The following is a 20616-nucleotide window of genomic DNA, read 5'->3' as shown; positions in this document are numbered from 1 at the left end:
GCAGAGCTATTATTAGCACTGTGCTTCTGCTCACTGCGGTGCCCCAGGCTCCTGTTTTAATCAAGTGCTCAGCTGTGACTCCAAAATCTTTTCCAAGAGCTAATGTGGCAAGTATATAACTATATCAGTATACCAGTACACTGTAGGTATAAATAACGTTTTCCCCCTGAACATCAGTTTGTGTTTATTGCCGCAGTATCATTTCCTCACCTGGCACTCAGGTCCTTCCCATCCAGCTGCAGCATCTGTCAGCATCTGTCCTGCTGCTGTGAATAATCCTGCATTGCCTGCCTAGAAATCTGGCACAGATCTGAGCACCAAGCTGTGCCCAGTGACACAGGCATCTCCCCAGAGACATCAGTTTGCAATCCAAGCTAGCTCCAGCTGGAGACCTCTGTGGAGCACTGAGCATGGACACACTCATGACATTGTTGATGGAGTCCCCTCAGCCGTGACTTACCTGCTGTGGGTCCTCCCACAGCTACATCTCCTCCACTGCCCTCTCCTTCTCTTGGGCCAGATCCAAGCCAGCCCTGGGGCTGCTGGGGACACAGTTCAGGTTCTCAAGGGTCAGGAACACAACCAGCAGTCCAAGGAAACCGGATAACAATGGATGCTCCCACCTGCCACCACCAGCAACTGACATCCAGTCACCCAGGGAGCTCAGGATCATGTGCTCAGCCAGCCTTTCTTTCTGATTTTCAGATTTCTTGATTTTCTCCTCTCTTGATTTCCAGATTTCCTGATTTTCAGATTCATGGAAAGCCAAGGTCCACACAAATGAGGATGAGGAAGGTCTCTTCTAGGACACAGACCAGGATCAAAAAGCAGAGGTCAGCTAGAGATACCTCCCAAGGAAGGCATTCCATCAGGATAAGGAGGAGACCTTCCCATGGGTCGAGGAAGAATTTCTCAGTATTGGAGGACTAAAGAAAACAATGGAGAGGCAGGTAGTGTGGGCCATGGGATGGCTGTTTCCCCAAAAGAATGGGATCAAAGGGCCAAACAAGGAGACGTGACACCTCTCAGTAGTGTTGAATGCAGGAAGGTCAACATGGCAGCCTCAATGCAGTTGTGGTCATGACCATGCTGGCCTTCATCTCCCATCAGGGTGGCATCTCTTGCTCTGCACCTTCTGCCCAGGATCATGGACGAATTTAAGCTAGAAGAGATCTCTGGTGGTCATCTGATCCAATTCCAGATGTAAGCAGGTTGACATACCCACTTAGATCAAACCTTAATGCTGTTTAAAGCTTTGGAGAATGGACTCACCGCTATTCATGACTTGACCCACTAACACCTGAGGGTCCTCAAAGGTACCAGATCTTTTCAGATGGGTATCAGTGGAAAAGATTCAGTGGTCTGCAAAGAACAAGAAAATCCATCCTTGGCATCTGGACATCAACCCAGAGCTCCCCATTCACACCACATTTGGCAGATGCAGCACTCAGAAATGGGAAGAGGAGATGTTAAATGATTTCACTTCCTCAACACTTTGAAGCATGAAGAGTTTCCCACTGGGACCAGGAATGACATCTTTGCTCCCAGGTATATCACTTCTGGAGTATTTCATCATGCTCAGACTCCCTGACTTGCCTGCAGTAAAGGTTGGGCAGTCATGTTGTCCCCTGGAGCCATGGCAGCTCCAGGGGGTCAGGCACAGGGCTTGCTCAGATGCTCAGGGAACAGCTCAAAGCCAGTTTGAGGTCAGAAAAGAGTTTTTTCCCTTGGAGATTGACACAGGTGCCTAGGGGCTTTTGCCTTCCTCTGTAGCTCTGAGCACAGCCCCTTGCCAGGGCTCCTCGGGGCCATTTCTGGCCAGGGATTCCCTGCTGTGGCAGGGCCAGGACTCCAGCTGTGTCTGTGATCTCTCTGCCTCTCTTTCCCATGGCAGCTTTGTTTTTCTAGTTTTCAGTCACTTGTAGCACAGGTCCTCTAAGGTGATGTCCAACAGCTCTGCACTCAACAGGAGCTGCTGGTTTTCAACTGTCCCTGCATACAATAACATTTTCTTTTTATTGCATCTGGGTTCTATTGTCTACAAATATTTGCCTCTTTTCTGTCCAGATAACTTTGTCCTTCAGAAGCTTTATCAGTTCCTGCAGAAAATTTTTGGATTCAGAGCACTGTTACAGCCATTTGAAGAGCTCAGCATTTTCTTCTTGGGACATCCTTTGTGGATGTGTCTGAAGGGTCCACATTTTTTTCCTGCTCTGTATAAGGACTGATCTCCACATCTCTTGGAAGACTTGCTTGTCTGCTCCGCAGAGTGAAGGGGACCATGTTCCTGTTCCAGCCACTGAGATCTGGCTCTGCAAGCTGGTTCCCACACTCCCCAAGCAGGAACACAAGAGAAGGGGGCAACTGGAGGCTTAGATCATCTGGCGTCACTGTCCATGCTTGCAGGGAAGAGCTGGCTCTGACTCTGGTCCCCACTGTGGGGAAAAAACAACCCCTGATCTCAAACCATACCCCATCCACTGCAGCTCTGCCAATTCTCTGTACATGCAAAATATTGTCTTTAACACATGGGACAGCAGGAGCCATGGAGCAGTCCCAGCAGCAGACCTGTTTTGGTCACACCCTTGAACCACAGTGAAGCACAGACCCCACTACAATCTCACCCTGACCTACCACACACCCACCACCAAACAACAGACTCACATTCCTGCTGTGCTCTTTCAACAAGGGCTGCCTGTTTCTCTCACTTTTCTCGGGATTTGCTCTAGTTCCACTCTCACAGTGATTGCCAGAACTATGCAGTGGGCCACCACTCTTACCAGGTTCCCCCATGCCTGGTGCAGCAGCATTAGAAAGACTTAAGAGTGGTGACTCCGTGTCCCCCTGTCCTTGATGAGTACACCCAGACTATCCTTCTCCATCATCTCCTGAAGGTCAGCTCTTGTTTCACTCTTAGTACCACCGTGCACAATCTCACACCCCACTTCTCCGTCTCTGCTTTATAGGGCAACTCCATAAAGCAGTAATGCTGATAACCACAGCAACCACTGGCACAAAGTCCTGCTGACACCCTGAGCTGCCCGCAGCCTCCCCCTCTGCACACTCTGGGTCCACTCTCCACCTGCTGTACCACCCTGGGTGCCACAGCCCATTATCCTGAGGAGGATCCCCAGTGTTTAGGATCTCCAGTTCCTGTAAAGGTCTCGGCTCAGCAAAATCAAACTGCCTCATCTCCAGGACAAGCCAGGCTCTGCTGCCAAAAAAAGCAGCTCTCTCCTCTGGATGCTGAACTCTGAGCACAGCCCAGGCATGGTTGGAGCACTGGGGGGCCCAAGGCTCTTCTCCCACCCCACGGACCATGCTGTGCACTCTGTGTTATCAAGGCAACATGCAGCAGCCCTGCTCTGACCCTGGTGAGATGCATAGGGCTTGCCCATCAAATGAAAAGAAGACAGTAGGAAGAGAATTAGGTCACACAGAAGAGAATGTGAGAGGGGATGATGTTTTTAGGGCGGGGAGAACTTGTATTTCTAAAATAATATGGGTATGAAAACAGGCGGGTCCCCATCCTAAAGTTAACACTTCTGTCAAGAATCACACTACCAAGGATTGAGTTCCACAATGCTGTGGCTCCCAGTGCTCGCACAGATTAGGCTCCCAGAATGAGGTGCTCAACTGGGTGAACACCCCTTTGTTCATGTCACTGCCTCTTGACTCTCCACCTCGAGGATGCTGCATCTAGGACACACTCACACTGCTTGTGCAGACATGCCATGCACTGCTGCCCAACCTCTGCCCACACAGCGGATGAGCCAAACTCAAGGGGGCTGGCACACAGGAACCCCCTTTTTCTCTCCCTGGCACCATAACCTCCTTTTTACCTCTCTAGCTCTTCAGCCCCTTTTTTCCCATTTGATAGCCCTTCAGCCAACTCCCCCTTCCCTCCACCCAATGCTCCTGCTCCCAGGTTCCCGCCATTTCCATACCCATCCTGATCCTGTTACCTGGCCTCTGCTCCAGGGTCCCCCAGATACTGACACACAGTGACTCTGACATCCTCAGAGCCCTCCTTCCCCTCCTACTCCTTCCTCCACTGCTGGGCTGCCAGGGAGCCCCCAGCCCCTCTCATCACAGCCCTCCCTGACAAATCTTATCTCTGCAGATGCTTCCTGGTGGGGGCCAAGATTTGCTTTACACCCACCTGGAGAAAGCAGCGGGTTTGGCTTTGCCAGGTGATTTCCTTTTGGATGGTCCCAAGAAACAGAAGCAAACTCACCCTGCAAAACGCCGAGAGCAGCTCACGGCCCCAGCAACGGGCTGTATGGCCCCATCTCACCGCGGCAGGGAGGGATGAGGGCAGGGAGTGACGTGCGCTGTCCCTGCTGCACTTCACCTTGTCACCAGGAGTTTGTGTCAGCGGCAGCACAGAGAGCTACAAAGTTGCCGGTTAATGTACCCCGCTGGCTCCTGAAGAAGTGCAGTGGGAACGCCCCGTCGGAGCACAATCAGACAGGATTGTTTTCCTGGCTGCTGCTTCAGCAATTTACGCTCCAGGTTAAAAGCTCATTTGGCAGCGCTGTCACTGCCACCACTCCACACACCTTCTCTGTGAGCTGGACTGAAAATCATTAATCATGAGATTTGGTTCAGATGGCAAAGGTTTGCTAATAAATAGCACAAATGCTGGAAATTCTCCCCAGGCGCAGAGTGCACAATGCAAAAATCATTTCACAACACGAGAGAGTTCTAATTCTCAATTACTGCTCTACAGGCAGCCGAGTCCCTGCCGTGCTGTCCCTGCCAGGTCCCCCTTGCACAAGAGCAATCCGTGTTCCCCACAGGAGCTGGAGCAGGACAGAAGGAGTTTATCCAGCAATGTTTTCCGAGACTAACAGCTACAGCAGAACACCACAATCCAGCTTCCATCCACCACAATCAGAGGTGGATGTCCCCTCTCAAAGGAGATCTTGCAGTTCATAGAATCATAGAATGTCCTGCTGGACAGGGACGCACAAACATCATGGAATGGCTTGGCTTAGGAGGGACCTTAAAGCTCATCTCATTCCACTCCCCTGCCATGGGCAGGGACACCTTCCACTAGACCAGGTTGCTCCAAGCCCCATGCAACCTGGCCTTGAACACTTCCAGGGATGGGGCAGCCATAGCTTCTCTAGACAACTTGTGCCAGTGCCTGACAACCCTCACAGGGGAGAATGTTTTCCTAATATCTAATCTACCCTCCTTCAGTTTAAAGCCATTCCCCTTTGTCCGGGTGGGATCACTGTTCCCTGAAACAGGGACAAACAAACTTGGAGAACACACTGGCAGAGGGACACGACACGCAACACAAGGACCCAAACCCGGTTTTCCCCCGCGACCCATTTTTTTCACTGCTCTGACTTTCTGGGCAGTTGCTGCATCTCAGGAAAGTTGCGGACACGCGACGCTTCCGCACCGCCTCCCCCCGGCTCCGCCGGCAGCTCCGGCTGCAGAGGAGCCCCCGGGCCCGCCGCGCTCCTCGGTACCCCCGGCACCCCCGCTCCTGAGGGAGCAGCGGCGGCCCCTACTGCCCACTCCCTCCGGCCGGAGATGCGGTGAGGTCCTGGGCAGCGGTCTTGCACCGGGAACCCCACTCCCCTCACATCTTCCCTGGAACGGGTCTCCGCCACCCTCACACTTACCTGGGCAGCCGCCGCTGTGCCGGCGCGGCGGGCGGAGCGCGGCCGGTGCCGGGGCGGGGCGGGGGGAGACACGCCCCCGCCGCGGGAGCGGAGCGGGAGGTCCCCGCCGGCCCTGCCCGTTCCCGGGACGCGCGTGGCGCGGGGTGCCCGCTGGCCTCGGGCACTCCGGGACAGTTCGGCTCTGCTGGGTCCCGCGGGGTCGCCGCTGCCGGGGCTATTCTTGCCCTCCTGAAATACCCCGTCCCAGCCCTTCCCAGGTGTCACTTGGTTTACATTTTCCTTATGGATACACACGTCTCTGCTCCCCCCTCGGAGATCTACGCCCCCACCCTCCCCCTGGCACGTTTCTGTTCTCCCCAGAAAACTCTTTCCCTGCCCATCACGTCTGGCAGTGTCAGCATCTCCCTGCGCCTTTTCGTCTCACATGCCCCAAATCTGTCCTTTATTTTCACTCAGTGACTTTTGAGACCACACTGGGTACAGAGGAATTTTTTTCTCCACCAGATAATTTGTCTCAGATCGCTGCTGTCTTACACCCTGATTATATATACAACTCCCTGAGGTTTTGCAGGGGCAGTTCACTGCTCTTCAGTGTCCAACTTCAGTTCCCTGCTCCAAATGGGAGTAGGAACAAGAGGCTTAACTGGGCTGTTCAGCTGTTCAGCAGTTCTCACTGCTGTTAAAAAAAACTACCTATGGATGGAGCGTTCCAGCATGGAAGCTCCAGGGAGCCACATCCCTCCACAGCCTTGGGAGAAGAACTGTGGGTCCTCATGGAGCTGCCTCAATTTTAAGGCAGGAGAAATGATCCCAGGTCCACTGTCTGCAGGCCACCGAGCAGGAGGAACCCTGCATGTGGTGCTGCGTCTGGCTGGGACATGGTGCAGAGCTCATCCCACAGGGTGCAGGGACCCCTAGCAGACCCATCACCTCCATTTCCCTACATGGCATGCAGGACTTTTGACCTATGGTGTGGAAAACTGCTCCTATGCAGCTGCCAAGCAAACAGCAAGGATTGAGCCTTGGAAGGAGACAGTAAATGGCTTTGCAGGGAATTATCATGACAGCAAGCCACGGGTGGTCATGCTCTAAGCTGAAGGAGGGTAGATTTAGATTGGATACTGGCAAGAAATTCTTGGCTGGTGAGGCCCTGGCACAGGTTGCCCAGCGAAGCTGTGGCTGCCCCATTCCTAGAAGTGTTCAAGGCCAGGTTGCACAGGGCTTGGAGCAACCTGGTCTAGTGGAAGGTGTCCCTGTCCATGGCAGGGGGTGGAAGAGATGAGCTTTAAGGTCCCTTCCAAGCCAAACCAGCCTGTGACTCTATGCTCAGCTGGCACTACAAGTGTACCTTGTGGGGCCGAGCATCTCACTACAGGGGGACAATGAGACACCAGCAGCACTGTGGGGCTGTGCTGCCCTGGGAACGGTGGGAGATGCAGCTCTATCGGCAGTGGGGTGACTGGACAGGGACCCAGAGGGATGACTGGCTGGCAGTCCTCCCTTCCCCATAAACCCAACAGAGCTGCTGGGTAGTTTGTGCCTACAGCAGCACTGAGATAGTGGAAGGTGTCCCTGCCCATGGCAGGAGGGTAGAATGAATTGATCTTTAAGGTCCCTTCCAAGCCAAACCATTCTGGGATTCTGTGATTTCCTCTGCTACTGAAGAGCAGTCACGTTTACCAGCACCTAAATCCCAACCTTTCAATGCCAAATCCACAGTGCATAGCAGCAATAAGCCCTCTGAACCACCCAGTCTCAGCCCTGCCCTGCTTGGCTGATTCAGATGCCAGCCATGGACAACCACTGTCACATCTGGTGAGAAGCTGCTGGAACAAGAGACCTTGGTTTGCAATCCAGGGCTGATGCCTCAGACCTGTTTGCTCCCCTGAGGGAGCGTCTGCTGCTACAGAGCTGCCTACAAAGGCTTGTTCTCATGTACAAGCCACAGTAAGACACAGACGTTGAGGCGAACCCATCATCAAAACTTGCCCTCGTTTCCCTCCAGCCTAGTATACCCAAAATGACGAACATTCACTCAAGGAGCAAACAAGTAACCTGACCCCCACAGCAGCCAGGTGGCAGAACCATGAAAAATGGCAAAGAGAAACAGGTCCCTGCATCTTCAGGGAAAGTCTGACTCAACAGCAGCCACTCCACATTCAGAAGAAAGGCAGCAGGATATTTTTAAATTCCATTCTTCACCACCACAAAGTCAGTTCCTTTTCGGACCATGAGAATGCTTTCATTGATCCCAATCTCCTGCTGCTGGACCCACCACTCAGGGCAGGACAGTCTGCTGTGGTGTCCAGGATCTACAGAGATTTTTTTGGGTCAAGCTCAGGCGAAAGTCAGACTTTCCTAAGCAGAGATAGCAACTTCTGGAAGCTCAAAGGAGCTTCTGGGGAGTGCTGAGTGACACAGTCTCCACCACATGCTCCATGGATTTGTGGGTTGGGACGAGGCCTCTGCCTTACTCTGTACCACCTCACATCATACGATGGGAGGTGGCAGGGGGAGAGGAAAGGGCAGGGGGAGGTGGGTGTCCCTTCTGGTCAGGCAGTAATGAAGTGATTAGTTGGGGTAATGTCGAGTTCTGCACGTCGAGCACTTGCGTGTGAATCGTTCACCTCTCTTGTACACTCTGTTATTAATATTGCTGCTATTACAGTTTGTTTAGCATTTCATTGCTATTTCCAGTACATTTTTCTTATGCCTACCCATGAGCTTTACCTTTTGTGCCTCCAGTTCACCTCTCCATCCCACTGCAGGGGGGAGGGTGAAGGAGGGGTGGGAGTGAGCAAAGGGCACTTTGTTTGGAGTATTTCAGTGGGAACACTAAATTGGGGAATACCATCGCTAAACCACAGCGCTGTGGAATCAGGCTATGAGTGTGTCTCTGCTCCTCATGGCTGAGGATCCTCAGTGCAACCAGGATGTATTATTAAAAGGAGGATGAGAACACAGGTGGAGTGGTGCATCACTCATTTCATGACAAGGACACAGAGCTGACCAGCAAGTGACAAAGGAGGCAGTGAAGGGGACACACTAATCCATGGGCTACCCAGAAACCCCACTGGGGCTGGCCTGCCCAGGAGGATCAGCCTGGGCTTTGCCACTGCTGAATGTGCGAACTGGGGGGACTCGGACACAGGGAGGGGTGGGGGAATGGACCCACAGGGATGAGAAGGGGAACGAGGAGGAATAAAACAGGGGGCATAAACCTGGGCCAGTTTGGGCAAGCCCTGTCCATGGTCACCACAGAACTTTTATATTTCTTAATAAATGTTTTATTGACTATTTCTTTGTGTCATGCCACTCTGTGTGTGCTTCAAGGACCCAGTGCCAGCTAGTGATGGGGCCTGTGTGCGCACCAGGGGATTTGGGGTCACCTGCTGGAGAGAGTGGGGTCCCAGTGCAGCCACTGGCATGACTGAAGGGTCTTTAACTTCCAGCCATGGTGTGGGAATGGTGTCCCTAAAACTAGCTACTGGGGGCAGGAGAGCAGTGTGAGGGAATGAGGGGCTCTGTGCAGCTGGAGCTGAACTGTGTGTCTGGTGGGTTAGAGAGCATCCTTTGCAATCATGGGTGGGGGCATGTGTGTCTGTGCACTCACCAGCAAAATTCCAGCTGGGCTAGCTGGTGAGGCAAGGCCTGTGGGCTGGGGCTGAGGGCCGGGGTCCAAGCAGGGCTGCTGGGGGGACACTGGGCTCATGTGGGTGCTTGGAGGGCCCAAGAGTGTGTGGGTGCTTGGGGGGCCCAAGAGTGTGTGTGTGCTTGTGAACTCCGGGTGTCTCTCCCGTCTCTGCCAGCCTAGAGGAGGAGGGGAGGGGGCTGGGGTGTGATGAGGCTCCTGTGCAGGATGCTGATGACAGCAGCGCGTTGCAGGAGGCCGTCTGTGTGTCCTGCGCCTGTGAGTCCTGTGTCTGTGTCCTGCGTCCGTGCCCACGCGCGTTTCTCTGGGACCTGTGCTCACCTTCGATGCTGTCTGAGTCCCCAGCGGGGAAAGCAGCAGCCATGTCCTCGGCCCGGGCAGAACCCGGCTCCAGCGGCCGGACGGGGAGTGCCGCTGGGTGGACCCCTCTCTCCCGCTCCCGTTCTCCAGGAAACCTGCAGCCGGAAGCGGCCGCAGCCGCGGCCGCCGCTCCCCCCTCCCGGAGTTGTGACGGGGGCGGGGCGGGGACAGGAGCCCCCCGCCATTGGTGGGATTTGTCCGCGGGGAGGCGGGGCCTCGTTCTGATTGGTGCTCTGGCCGCAGGGCGGGGCTTTCGCTCTGGCGGGATCGCGGCGCAGCGCGGGAAATCCTTTTCTGGCGCCGCTCGCGATGGGGTTCCGCGGCGGCGGCGAGCCCGCGGCAGCGCAGTGGGGGCGGCGGGCGGGCAGGCTCCAGGAGCCGGCGGATGTAACGGGGTCCGGTCGGGACGATGCCCCCGCGCTGTCCGCGATCAAGCGCCTGGAGCGGGCCCAGCGCACGGACCGGCTAGACGCTCTGTTCGGCTTCGAGCGGCCCGCGGAGCCCGGCGAGCGGACTGGCTGGCTCATCAACATGCACCCGGTACGGGCCGGCAGGGCGGGGGGCGAGCAGGCAGCAGATGGGGAATGGAGGGGTCCTGTGGGAAGACCCCCGGTAGGGCCTAGGGAGGGATTTCCCACAGAGAGACCCTAGGCGTACCAGGAATGGGGGTCCCACGGAGATACCACCGGTGGGGATGGGGGACAGGGGTCCCATGGGGAGGGCACCGATACAGCCCGTGGTGTATGGGGAGGTGTCCCGCGGAGATACCCCACATAGGGCGTGGGGGAGACAGTCTCCCGGGAGACCCCCGGTCGGACCGGGAGAGCAGGTTCCCACAGGAGACCCCAGCCCTACACGGCGGGAGGGGCTTCCATGGCTATACTGGCCCTCCCATGGTTCCCTGGCCCTACCAGGAGGGAGGCTCCAGGGTGGGAGGGTCCCGTAGTGGCGTCTCGGGCGAGTCTCATGGAGGGACTCGTTGGGTCTTGGTGCCTGTGGGCAGACGGAGGTGCTGGATGAGGACCGGCGGTCCGTGAGTGCGGTGGATTACTACTTCATCCAGGAGGACGGGAGCCGCTTCAAGGTGGGTCCACGGGTGGGGAGGGTTGGAGTGTGGGGTCCCAGTAGGGAACCTGCCGCCATCAGCCATCTACTCTCTCCTAGGTGGCCCTGCCCTATAAGCCTTATTTCTACATTGCCACTCAGAAGGTGAGGAGGGGACCCTGGCAGAGATGAGGTCCCCAGGGAAGAAGACAGCATCCTGGGGAGCTCGAGACCTCCTGGGCAGCCTGCTTTGGGATGGTCTCCTCCCAAGAGACAGAGACACACTGCTCAGCCCCAGGGTTTCTTGACAGGGCTGCGAGCGGGAAGTGTCCTCCTTCCTCTCCAAGAAGTTCCACGGGAAGATTGCAAAGCTGGAGACTGTCCCCAAAGAGGACTTGGACTTGGTCTGTATCCCTCTGTGCTCTTAATCAGTGGGGTTTTTTGGACCTTGCACAGCTCTAGTGATGTAGGAAGGGATGAGTAAAGAAGGAAAGCAGCATGCTTGACTTCAGTCTCCTGGTGCTGCTGTGGTGTCTCAGAAATGTGTTTGTTATGGCTAATTGCTTATCAGTGATTATGTTTCTGAAGCATATCAGCTGTTTCACAGTGTGTTCAACACATTACTTGTAGGAATTAAAGTGGTTGGAGGAAGAAGGATAGTGTGGGAGGGGGATGCCTGCTTGATCCACTCTTCCTTCTTCCCTGGGTGAATCTCACTCTCAGATGCCTGTATCAGCGGGACTGGCCGGGCCCTTGCTCTGCTGCTCTTGACATGCCCACCAGAGTCTCTTCTTGGTGCTTTACTCTCCCACCCATCAGCACCTCTTTTTTGGCCAGTTCTTCCACCTGCATCAGTCTCGTTGGCCTTCCCTCATTTGTCACGGTTCCCCTCCCTGAACTGCCATTCTCTTGCTGCTTCGCAGCCAAACCACTTGGTGGGCCTGAAGAGGAACTACATCAAGCTATCCTTCAACACGGTGGAGGACCTGGTGAAGGTGCGGAAGGAGATTTCTCCTGCAGTGAGGAAAAACAGGGAGCGGGACCAGGCGAGCGATGTTTACACAGCCATGTTGTCGAGGTGGGAGCTCCCTGTAGGGAAGTCAGTCAGTCAGTCCCTCATGTTAATAATTCATAGAATCATGGAATGGGATCTTTAAAGGCCATCTAGTCCAATCCACTTGCAGTGAGCAGGGACACCTTCCATTATCCCAGATTGCTCCAAGCCCCATCCAAACTGGTCTTAAATACTTCCAGGGATGGGGCAGCCACAGTTTCTCTGGGCAACCGTTGCCAGGGCCTCACCACCCGCTTAATAATTAGACTCCCTTGATTATTTCCCAGCTTTCCTCAGAGGTGTTGTCCTGCCTGGGTCTGGCCCTGGCTGTGCCTCTTTGCCACCCATCTCCAGGTTGGATCTTCCAGCTCCATGCTGCACATCCCAAAGGCTACCTCTGGGATGGCATGGCATGGCATAGCATGGCATGTGGTGGTATCTATGCCTGTACCTCAAATAGTTTGCTTGTTCCCTGTGAAAGGATCCTGAAAGGCACTGGGCAACCTTATTTCTAGTTGTAACTAAAAGGGAAAAAAATCCAACATTTTCTGTTTCTCTCCTATCCCTGACTCCTGCTGCTGGTGTCACCAGTGACAGTGGCTGTCCCTGGGAGACAGGCCCTCTAGTAAGGTGGCTGCTTCCCTCTGCTCTTGCAGCGCTCTGAGTGGAGGCAGTCTAAGCATGGATGAGGAAGGAGCCTCTAGAAAAATTGCCAACCAAATGGACAACATTGTGGATATGCGAGAGTACGACGTGCCCTACCACATTCGCCTCTCCATCGACCTGAAGATCCATGTGGTGAGTAGGGAAGAGCTTTGCTCCTGAAGCACAGAAAGTTTTTTTTCTCTCCAAGACCTTCACAAAGGCATCTGTAATGATGATTCCATGTGTAGAGCCTAGTCCTGTGCTGCTGGGTTTCTTCTTAGTTAATGACACACAGAAAAGATAATTGATTGATGCACACCCACAGTTTGAGCCTTTCTTCTGGGCTGCATGTGATTCCTGCAGTTCTGTCCCCAGCAGCTGAACAGAGTGCCACAGGGATCTGGCCCTCTAGTAAGGCACTGCCTGCCCTCCTGTCTCCACAGGCTCACTGGTACAACGTGCGATACCGGGGCAACACCTACCCCCCTGAAATCACCCGCCGAGATGACCTCGTGGAGCGGCCAGTGAGCACTGGGTGGGCAGGGGTCCTTCTGTCCAGATATGTCCACCCAAGGGACTGGTTTCTGACATGCTGCTGCTGTCACACAATGGTGGCAGGGGGAAAGCTGTATTTCCGGGCTCGGGTAATGATTTTTGGGTTGATAAAGCACTAAAATGATTAGAGGGGAGGTTCTGGTTCACTTGCACTGGGCTTTAACTTCAAGTCAGCTCTGGAATATTTTCTAATGAATTTGGTTCTGCCCAGGATCCTGTTGTTCTTGCCTTTGACATTGAAACAACCAAACTCCCTTTGAAGTTTCCTGATGCAGAGACGGACCAGATCATGATGATCTCGTATATGATTGATGGGCAGGTAAGGCTAGCAGGGTGGTTTCCTCAGGTGGTTTCAGGCTCCAGCAGCGAAACCAGGCAACAGCCCAGCATTCCCCTTCAGCCCTACTGGCTCCAGGCTTGCCATGCTGCCAGCTGCATGGTGAGGGTCTGGAAATGGAATTAAAGTCTGGGTGATGCACATGATCCTGAGTTTTGTGACACCCAGCTCAGGTTGCTAGTGTTTCTCTGAGGGAGAGAAACAAAGCTGTTGTCCCATGTTGCCTCTCCATGGTCTCCCTTTCTGATGGCCAATGGATGACTCCGAAACAATTGTTCCCCCTTGACAGAAGCTCTGGTTTTTGAGAGGAAAATGTCCCATTGTTTGGACAGCATTTTTGGGTTGCCTGTGAGCCCAGTCCTCCTCACTGCCTCCTTGTCACCTTCTCAGGGCTACCTGATCACAAACAGGGAGATTGTCTCAGAGGACATTGAAGACTTTGAGTTTACTCCCAAGCCAGAGTATGAGGGTCCATTTTGTGTCTTTAATGAACCAGATGAGGTAAGTCAGTTCCGCTCAGTAGAGTTTTACCTGCCTGGGGTTCTTGTTGGCCAAAGAGAGCTCATTCCCTGGTAGACTGCCTCACTGAGAAATGCAGTGAGTCTGGTAGGGCTGGCCATGCTTTCAAGTCTTGGGGAATAAAAGTAAGAATGGTCAAGTTTGGGCTAGGTGCAGAGGAGAGGGGAAGGGTGGAGTAAACTGTATGGTATCAACCACCTCTCCATGGAGGAGATGAAGTTCCTTAAAATACATATCTTTTCTGTTTCGTCCCAGGCTCATTTAATCCAGAGGTGGTTTGAACATGTCCAGGAGACCAAACCCACCATCATCGTCACATACAACGGAGACTTCTTTGACTGGTAAGACCAGGAATGACAGCTAAGTTGGCAAGGTGTCACCTGAGCTGGAGAGCAGGGTCAGGTTCCATCCTCAACATCCTTCCATAGCTCAGACAGTGGTGAATCCATGTGGAATGGCCACTTTGTGCACCTCACCAAATCCTCACCAATCCGTTGCTTGGCAGTAGGACTTTATGAAGAGTCCCATCCATCTGCCTGAGCTGCTTTAAACCCTTGGCAATGTGGGATTGTTGGTGTGTGGATGAGCCCAGTCATGGGAGAGCAGGAAGAGGGTCAAAAGAGACCTGGAGGATACTGGGAGAGGGGCGCAGGTAAGCCTTGGGAAGCAGGGGAGAGGAACCACATGCCTCCACCTCCAGGAGCAGGATATGAGCAAGCAGCTTTGCCTCTTGGGTCACACTGCAATTCTGTTATAGAGCCACAGACTGGTTTGGGTTGGAAGGGACCTTAAAGATCATCTAGTTCCAACCCTGTTGCCATGAGCAGAAACACCATCCACTAGACCAGTTTGCTCTAAGCCCTGTCCAGTCTGGCCTTGGACACTTCTAGGGATGATGTGTCCCCATGTCCTGCAGGAAGTTTTCCCCATGGCAAGATACACAAATAAATCACAAGAAAAATTCTTTAGGCAGTTTGTAACAAAGTGGTTATGGAACCATTGTTGGAGATGCAGGAAAATGGCTGTTCTGCTCCTTTTCTTCACTCTGCCTCTTTCCCCAGGCCCTTTGTGGAAGCAAGAGCAGCAGTTCATGGAATGAATATGTATCAGGAAATTGGGTTTCAGAAGGACAGCCAGGGAGAGTACAAGGCATCCCAGTGCATCCACATGGACTGTCTGAGGTACTGAATGCTGCCACTGTACAATATAGCTGCGTCTTTATCTCTTGGGTTTATGGTTGTATTTGAATACTGTTCTCATTCTGTCTGTTGGAAGCTTTTGTGAACCTTCTTCATCTGTGTGATAATCCATTTCTGTGATGTCTTCTTCCCCTTGGCACGCTGCCTCGCACAGGAGCTGCCGAGTCTTCCACTGAAGGGCTCCCAGAGCTGGCTCATGCCCTGCAGCCTCAAGTGTTTGATGGATGATTTGGGGACATCAGAGAAAGGGCAGGTTAAGATCTGGCCATTGGAGCAGGGAAGGGATTGTGGCCTCACCCACCAGCCTCCTGGCACAGCCAGAAGAGGAAACGACACATGGGAAAGAGAGGGACGTTTCTTCCTCTGGAGCAGTCTGGGCTCTGGAGCATATCTGGATGTCCTTGCAGTCCTGCCGGGTCTTCTTCGGCGGAGAAATGCTTATCTTAAAGCCACTGAGGGAGGAGCTGGAAGGTGGAAATTCTGAGCATTGGGGATGGGATGGACAGTGGGGTTTGTCCTGGTTGGGATAGCTAAAGTTGGACAGTCTTGTACCCCACTGTGCTTGGGGACTGGGCTGTCCTCAGTGAGAGATCCCCGTGGCAATCCACATCCTCTTCACAATCCTGAGCCTGTTTTTAAGGTTTTTCTCTGCACAAAATGATATTTTTGTGATTCTGTCCAGGTGGGTGAAGAGAGACAGTTACCTCCCAGTAGGAAGTCACAACCTGAAAGCAGCAGCTAAAGCAAAACTGGGTTACGATCCAGTAGAGCTGGACCCTGAGGAGATGTGCCGGATGGCTACAGAAGAGCCTCAGGTAATCCCTCCTTGTGCTCTATGGGAAAGCAGCCTAAAGGAGCTGCAGTATAACTGAATCTGTAAGTTGAAAGTGGATTTTGAGAAGTGAACTCAATCTTTCTCCCCAAACTGCCAATGCCTTAGAGCTCATGGGGAGAAGGAACAGGATTCTGCTGAAGTTGTTCTGGCCCTGACATTGTACTGTGCATTGTCTGTATTTATGTACATCAGTGTGAGGTGACAGGCACCACCGAAATCAGAAGCACTGTTAAGAGCTGATGAAGGGACAGGAGAGGGTTAGTGCTCCAGCTGTCATGGGCAGGGGTTCTGCTGAGCCCTAGAGCAGCTTCCTGAGTCCCAAACAGGGTGGATTCTGTGTCTTCCTGTTTCTTCCCAGTCAAAGATGACATGTTGCTGTGTGATTAGAGCTAGAGCAAGGTGGCTTTGGAAGTAACGTTCTTTGTAACCTAGGTTATGGAGAAATACACCTTTCCCTTCTTACTGCTGATACAAGGACGTCCAGCAGGAAGCAATGAAAGATCATTGTCACTGAGCTGCTCTGTCATGGGATTGGGATTAATTTGCCTCTCTCCTTCCCCAACAGACCCTGGCCACGTACTCAGTGTCTGATGCCGTTGCTACCTACTACATGTATATGAAGTATGTACATCCGTTCATTTTCGCCTTATGCACCATCATTCCCATGGAGCCTGATGAGGTGAGTGCTTTCCCAAAATGATGATTTCTTTGCCAGCTACGTCTCCATTGCTGCAGGGATGCTCTGACCACAGATCTGATTCCCACTGCACCCTCTGCACCTGTGGCAGGGAGGAAGGGAGGGTGGATTTAGAGGCTACTCCTTTCTCCCACATCTCCTGGGATGTTTGGAGAGAGGTGTCTATGAGAAGATGACACCCAAGGTTGGTAGTGCAGGGCTGGAGCAGAAGGAAGTATGGCCGATGATGCCAAGTTCACTTGCAGTCATGGCCATGCAAAGCTGGGTCTCCTGATGGCTGTTATCAGATGTAGGGAGGATGGCTGGGAAGCCGTCACTGCTAAGCATGTAGAAAATGTCTGTCCGTTCCCACTTGGTTGAGCTGACAAAGCTGCTTGCCGGTGGAGAGGTGTTGCACGTGTATCACCAGCTGAAGCTCTCTGGCTCACTGTGTGGCTGTAAGGCCAGTCCGGTCCCACCAGCACTGGGACAGCACTTCTGCTCAATCACAGACTGGTTTGATTTGGAAGGGACCTTAAAGCTCATCTCACGCACCCCCCATCATGGGCAGGGACACCTTCCACTAGACCAGGTTGCTCCAAGCTGCATCCAACCTTGCCTTGAACACTCCCAGGGATGGGGCAGCCACAGCTTCTCTGGGCAACCTGTGCCACTGCCTCACCACCTGCGCAGACAAGAATTTCTTCCTAATATCTAAATCTACTTTTTTTGAGTTTAAAACTGGCTTGGGTTTTTCTTCTGCAGGTGTTAAGAAAAGGATCGGGGACACTGTGCGAGGCACTATTGATGGTTCAGGCCTATCATGCCAACATCATCTTCCCCAACAAGCAGGAGCAGGAATTCAACAAACTTACAGAAGATGGGCATGTGCTGGACTCTGAGACCTACGTGGGAGGCCACGTGGAAGCACTGGAATCTGGGGTCTTCCGCAGTGACATTCCCTGCCGCTTCAAAATGGTAAGGGACCAGCAGCTGGCCCCTGTCCTTGTGGAGCAACATGGTTGGGAGTGATAACCAGTCCACTAGTGTTGGCATCTCCAGTGTGTCCCTGCTGGGCTTGGGCAGCACCTAGAATGACGGAATCAGTAGGGTTGGAAAAGCCCTCTAACATCATCAAGTCCGAGCATTAACTCAACACAGCCAAGGCCACCACTGAACCATCCACTTCCAGGGATGGTGATTTCACCAGTAGCCTGGACAGCCTGTTCCAGTGCTTGACAAATTCCAGGAGATCCCGGGGACATGAAGCTGGGCTGGGAATGGGTAGGAGGAGGCCTTCAAGTGGCCATCTGTGCTTCACTGGGAAAGCAAGTGTCACATGTGTCACGTACTGGAAGAAAGCCAGACCTTGTTGACAGCAAGGGAGGATGGTGAGGTGGGGTTTTAGGTTTGTTTTTGAGCCAGTGGTTCTTGGAAGTTATGCCTCTGTCCCTTGGGGTTCTGTCCTCCCTCTGTCCTTCTCCCTCCTAAACAAAGCTTCTTCTGAACCCTTCCTGGGGGTCTTTTACCTGTTTCTGGATCAGGTTGCTACCTTCATTACCTCCCCCCATGCCTCAGTATATCCCTTATAGCTTGTAGCTCCCCAAGCCAGGGCGGGACAGGGGTGCAGGGCAGGAGCTGCCAGTCTGCAGCCAGGGACAGCTGCCCACAGCCTCCTCACTGCCATCCCCACATCCCTGCAGAATCCTGCTGCCTTCGACTTCCTGGTGCAGCACGTGGAGAAGACGCTGCGGCACGCCATTGAGGAGGAGGAGGGTCTGCCCTTGGATCAGGTCACCAACTTCCAGGAGGTACAGCACCTGCAGCACAGCTGAGCTGGGTGGGAAGGGCTGGAGCTGCAGGTGTAAAGTGCTTGTTTTGGTTCCATTTGTGCACTACATGGAGAGACCAAGAAGCTCATCTATAGACTGAATCCATGAGAATCCCCTTGCCTGGACACTGGAGACCAGCCTGGGGATCAGGGTCTCTGTGCCATCTGAGGGATGCAGTTCCTGCTTTCCCGTTTGCAGGTTCAACCAGGAGCAAAGCTCTGAGAAAGCTGGAAAGGGATTAGGGATTTAGAGAGAAGGCAGACCTCTCAGATATCAAATACTCATGTTCTTCTTGTTCCCACTTTTTATCAGCTACAAAGTGCAGGTCACCCCTCTCCAAATCCAAGTCTGAAGTTTCTTGGAGGACAGCACCAGACTGGGGACTTCTGATCTTTGCTGTTGTCTCCATTAACCTATTTGCACTGAAAAAGTCTTTGATCGCGTTGCGTTAGGAAGCAGCTGCTTCCTGCCTTGTACCCCTACAGAAAAGCTCACCTTTGAGGTCCAAACCAAAACCTAAAGCACTGGTGGTCAAGGATTCCCAGATCTCTCCTTTGGTCCTTTAGATCCATTTCCAGAATCTGTGGCAGGTATTCCTGTGAAGAAGTAAAGGATCAAATTCAACAAGTATTTGACTTAGTAACTCCTTCCTGCCTGAGTTTCACTTCCCTTTGTCTTGCCACAGGTTTGTGATGAAATCAAGGTCAAACTGAATTCCTTGAAGGATGTCCCCAACAGAATTGAGTGTCCGCTTATATACCATCTGGACGTGGGGGCCATGTACCCCAACATCATTCTGACCAACAGGTTGCAGGTGGGTAACATCAACCTTCTATTTCCTAATTTGAGATGACCTTGATCATCCCTCTTGATCCCCTTAATAGCAAGGGCTGAACTTTCTGCCCAGGGGAGGGGAAGCAGATAAGACTGGGTGTGAAATTCACTCAAGCTGCCATGGAATTACAGAATCACAGGATCATTTTGGTTGGAAAACCCCTCTAACACCATTGAGTCCAACCATTCCCTTATCACTGCCAAAACTACTACTAATCCGTGTACCCAAGTGGCCCATCCATATGGCTTTTAAATCCCTTCAGAGATGATGTCTCCACTACCACACTGGGCAGCCTGTGCCAGTGTCTGATCACCCTTTCAGTGAAGAAATTTTCCCTAATATCCAACCTAAACCTCCCCTGGCACAATTTGAGGCCCTTTCCTCACTTGTTGCCTGGGAGAAGAGGCCAACCCCCACCTGGCTGCACCCTCCTATTAGGGAGTTGTAGAGAGCAAGGTGCCCCCAGAGCCTCCTTTTCTCCAGATTGATTTCCCCCAACTTCCTCAGTTGCTCCTCATCAGACTTGAGCTCCAGACTCTTCCCCAGCTCTGTTGCCCTTCTCCGGATACCAGGTCTGCAGAGACTGAGCTACAGCTTTAGCTAGGACTCTTCCCAAAAAACAGTTGTTGTTTTGAGGGTTTTATATTCCAGAAAGGCTCCAGGAAGGGGAACTCACTGAGTACCATCTCTGCTGTTCACACCTGTGCTCTCTTGCCACTAGCACCTGTTCTGGCACGAATTGTCATTTGGGTACCTATTGCTTCTAACACCTGTATGTCTGTTACTGCGTCCAGCCCTCAGCTATGGTGGATGAAGCCACATGTGCTGCCTGTGACTTCAACAAGCCAGGTGCCAACTGCCAGCGCCGGATGACGTGGCAATGGAGAGGAGAGTTCAGTAAGTACGGGAAGGACCATGCAGTCCAGCCCACAGAGATGGAGTCAAATTCTCACTTCTCCCCTGATCGCTGGGGACTGATCACTGCCCTCCTCTGCAGTGCCTGCCAGCCGCAGCGAGTACCATCGCATCCAGCAGCAGCTGGAGTCAGAGAAGTTCCCTCCACTGTCCCCTGATGGACCACCCCGTGCCTTCCACGAACTCTCCCGGGAAGAACAGGCCAAGTATGAGAAAAAGCGCCTGGCAGGTAAAAAAAAAACAATCAAGGTCGTGGTCTGGGCAGTGTTTTGCAACCTGGCATTCAGCATTAGTGACCCCTCCCAGGGCTGTGGGGTGAGGTCAGACTGACTGGCCTCAGAAGTTCTCAAGGATTTAAGCAGACTCCTGTGTGCTTACAAAGAGGAGCCAGGCACTGGTACCTCTGTCAGTGTTTCTCTTTGTCTCTGGAGAGCCATGGATTTGAGCTGAAACATGAAGGGTTCCATTTTTTGTAAGGCTTCTAATTCAAGCCAGTTAATGAAAAGGAAACGTCAG

The 20616-nt window shown here is 53.0% G+C and overlaps 2 protein-coding genes across 7 annotated transcripts in view; one reads left to right on the top strand and one right to left on the bottom strand.

Moving 5' to 3' along the window:
• Nucleotides 1-9734, bottom strand: part of AIFM3 (apoptosis inducing factor mitochondria associated 3) — a 50361-nt gene extending 40627 nt beyond the window's left edge. The window contains exon 1 of one of the 4 annotated variants that reach the window (XM_064674525.1): nt 9616-9734. The gene's annotated coding sequence lies outside the window, so the exon portion shown is untranslated. Of the gene's footprint in view, nt 1-5642; nt 5682-9615 lie in introns of those variants that run through there. The other 3 variants (XM_064674526.1, XM_064674528.1, XM_064674527.1) reach the window with 3 other exon arrangements.
• A 190-nt stretch (nt 9735-9924) lies between these two features.
• The window catches only part of POLE (DNA polymerase epsilon, catalytic subunit), a 31540-nt gene continuing 20848 nt past the window's right edge, over nt 9925-20616 (top strand). For all 3 annotated transcript variants that reach the window (XM_064674509.1, XM_064674508.1, XM_064674507.1), the window contains exons 1-18: nt 9925-10194; nt 10658-10738; nt 10819-10863; nt 11010-11102; nt 11622-11776; nt 12409-12550; nt 12841-12921; nt 13164-13271; nt 13680-13790; nt 14064-14149; nt 14870-14989; nt 15690-15822; nt 16408-16521; nt 17284-17496; nt 18222-18329; nt 19036-19164; nt 19980-20082; nt 20183-20329. In XM_064674509.1, coding sequence (XP_064530579.1) covers nt 9964-10194; nt 10658-10738; nt 10819-10863; nt 11010-11102; nt 11622-11776; nt 12409-12550; nt 12841-12921; nt 13164-13271; nt 13680-13790; nt 14064-14149; nt 14870-14989; nt 15690-15822; nt 16408-16521; nt 17284-17496; nt 18222-18329; nt 19036-19164; nt 19980-20082; nt 20183-20329 — 2200 coding nt within the window. In that variant the 5' untranslated portion in view covers nt 9925-9963. The remainder of the gene's footprint in view (nt 10195-10657; nt 10739-10818; nt 10864-11009; nt 11103-11621; nt 11777-12408; nt 12551-12840; nt 12922-13163; nt 13272-13679; nt 13791-14063; nt 14150-14869; nt 14990-15689; nt 15823-16407; nt 16522-17283; nt 17497-18221; nt 18330-19035; nt 19165-19979; nt 20083-20182; nt 20330-20616) is intronic.

The sequence above is a fragment of the Pseudopipra pipra genome, chromosome 18, assembly GCF_036250125.1.
Source record: "Pseudopipra pipra isolate bDixPip1 chromosome 18, bDixPip1.hap1, whole genome shotgun sequence".
In the NCBI taxonomy this organism is placed as follows: domain Eukaryota; kingdom Metazoa; phylum Chordata; class Aves; order Passeriformes; family Pipridae; genus Pseudopipra; species Pseudopipra pipra.
Note: the sequence above shows the minus strand (reverse complement) of the source record. Positions and strands in the feature narration are given on the sequence as shown.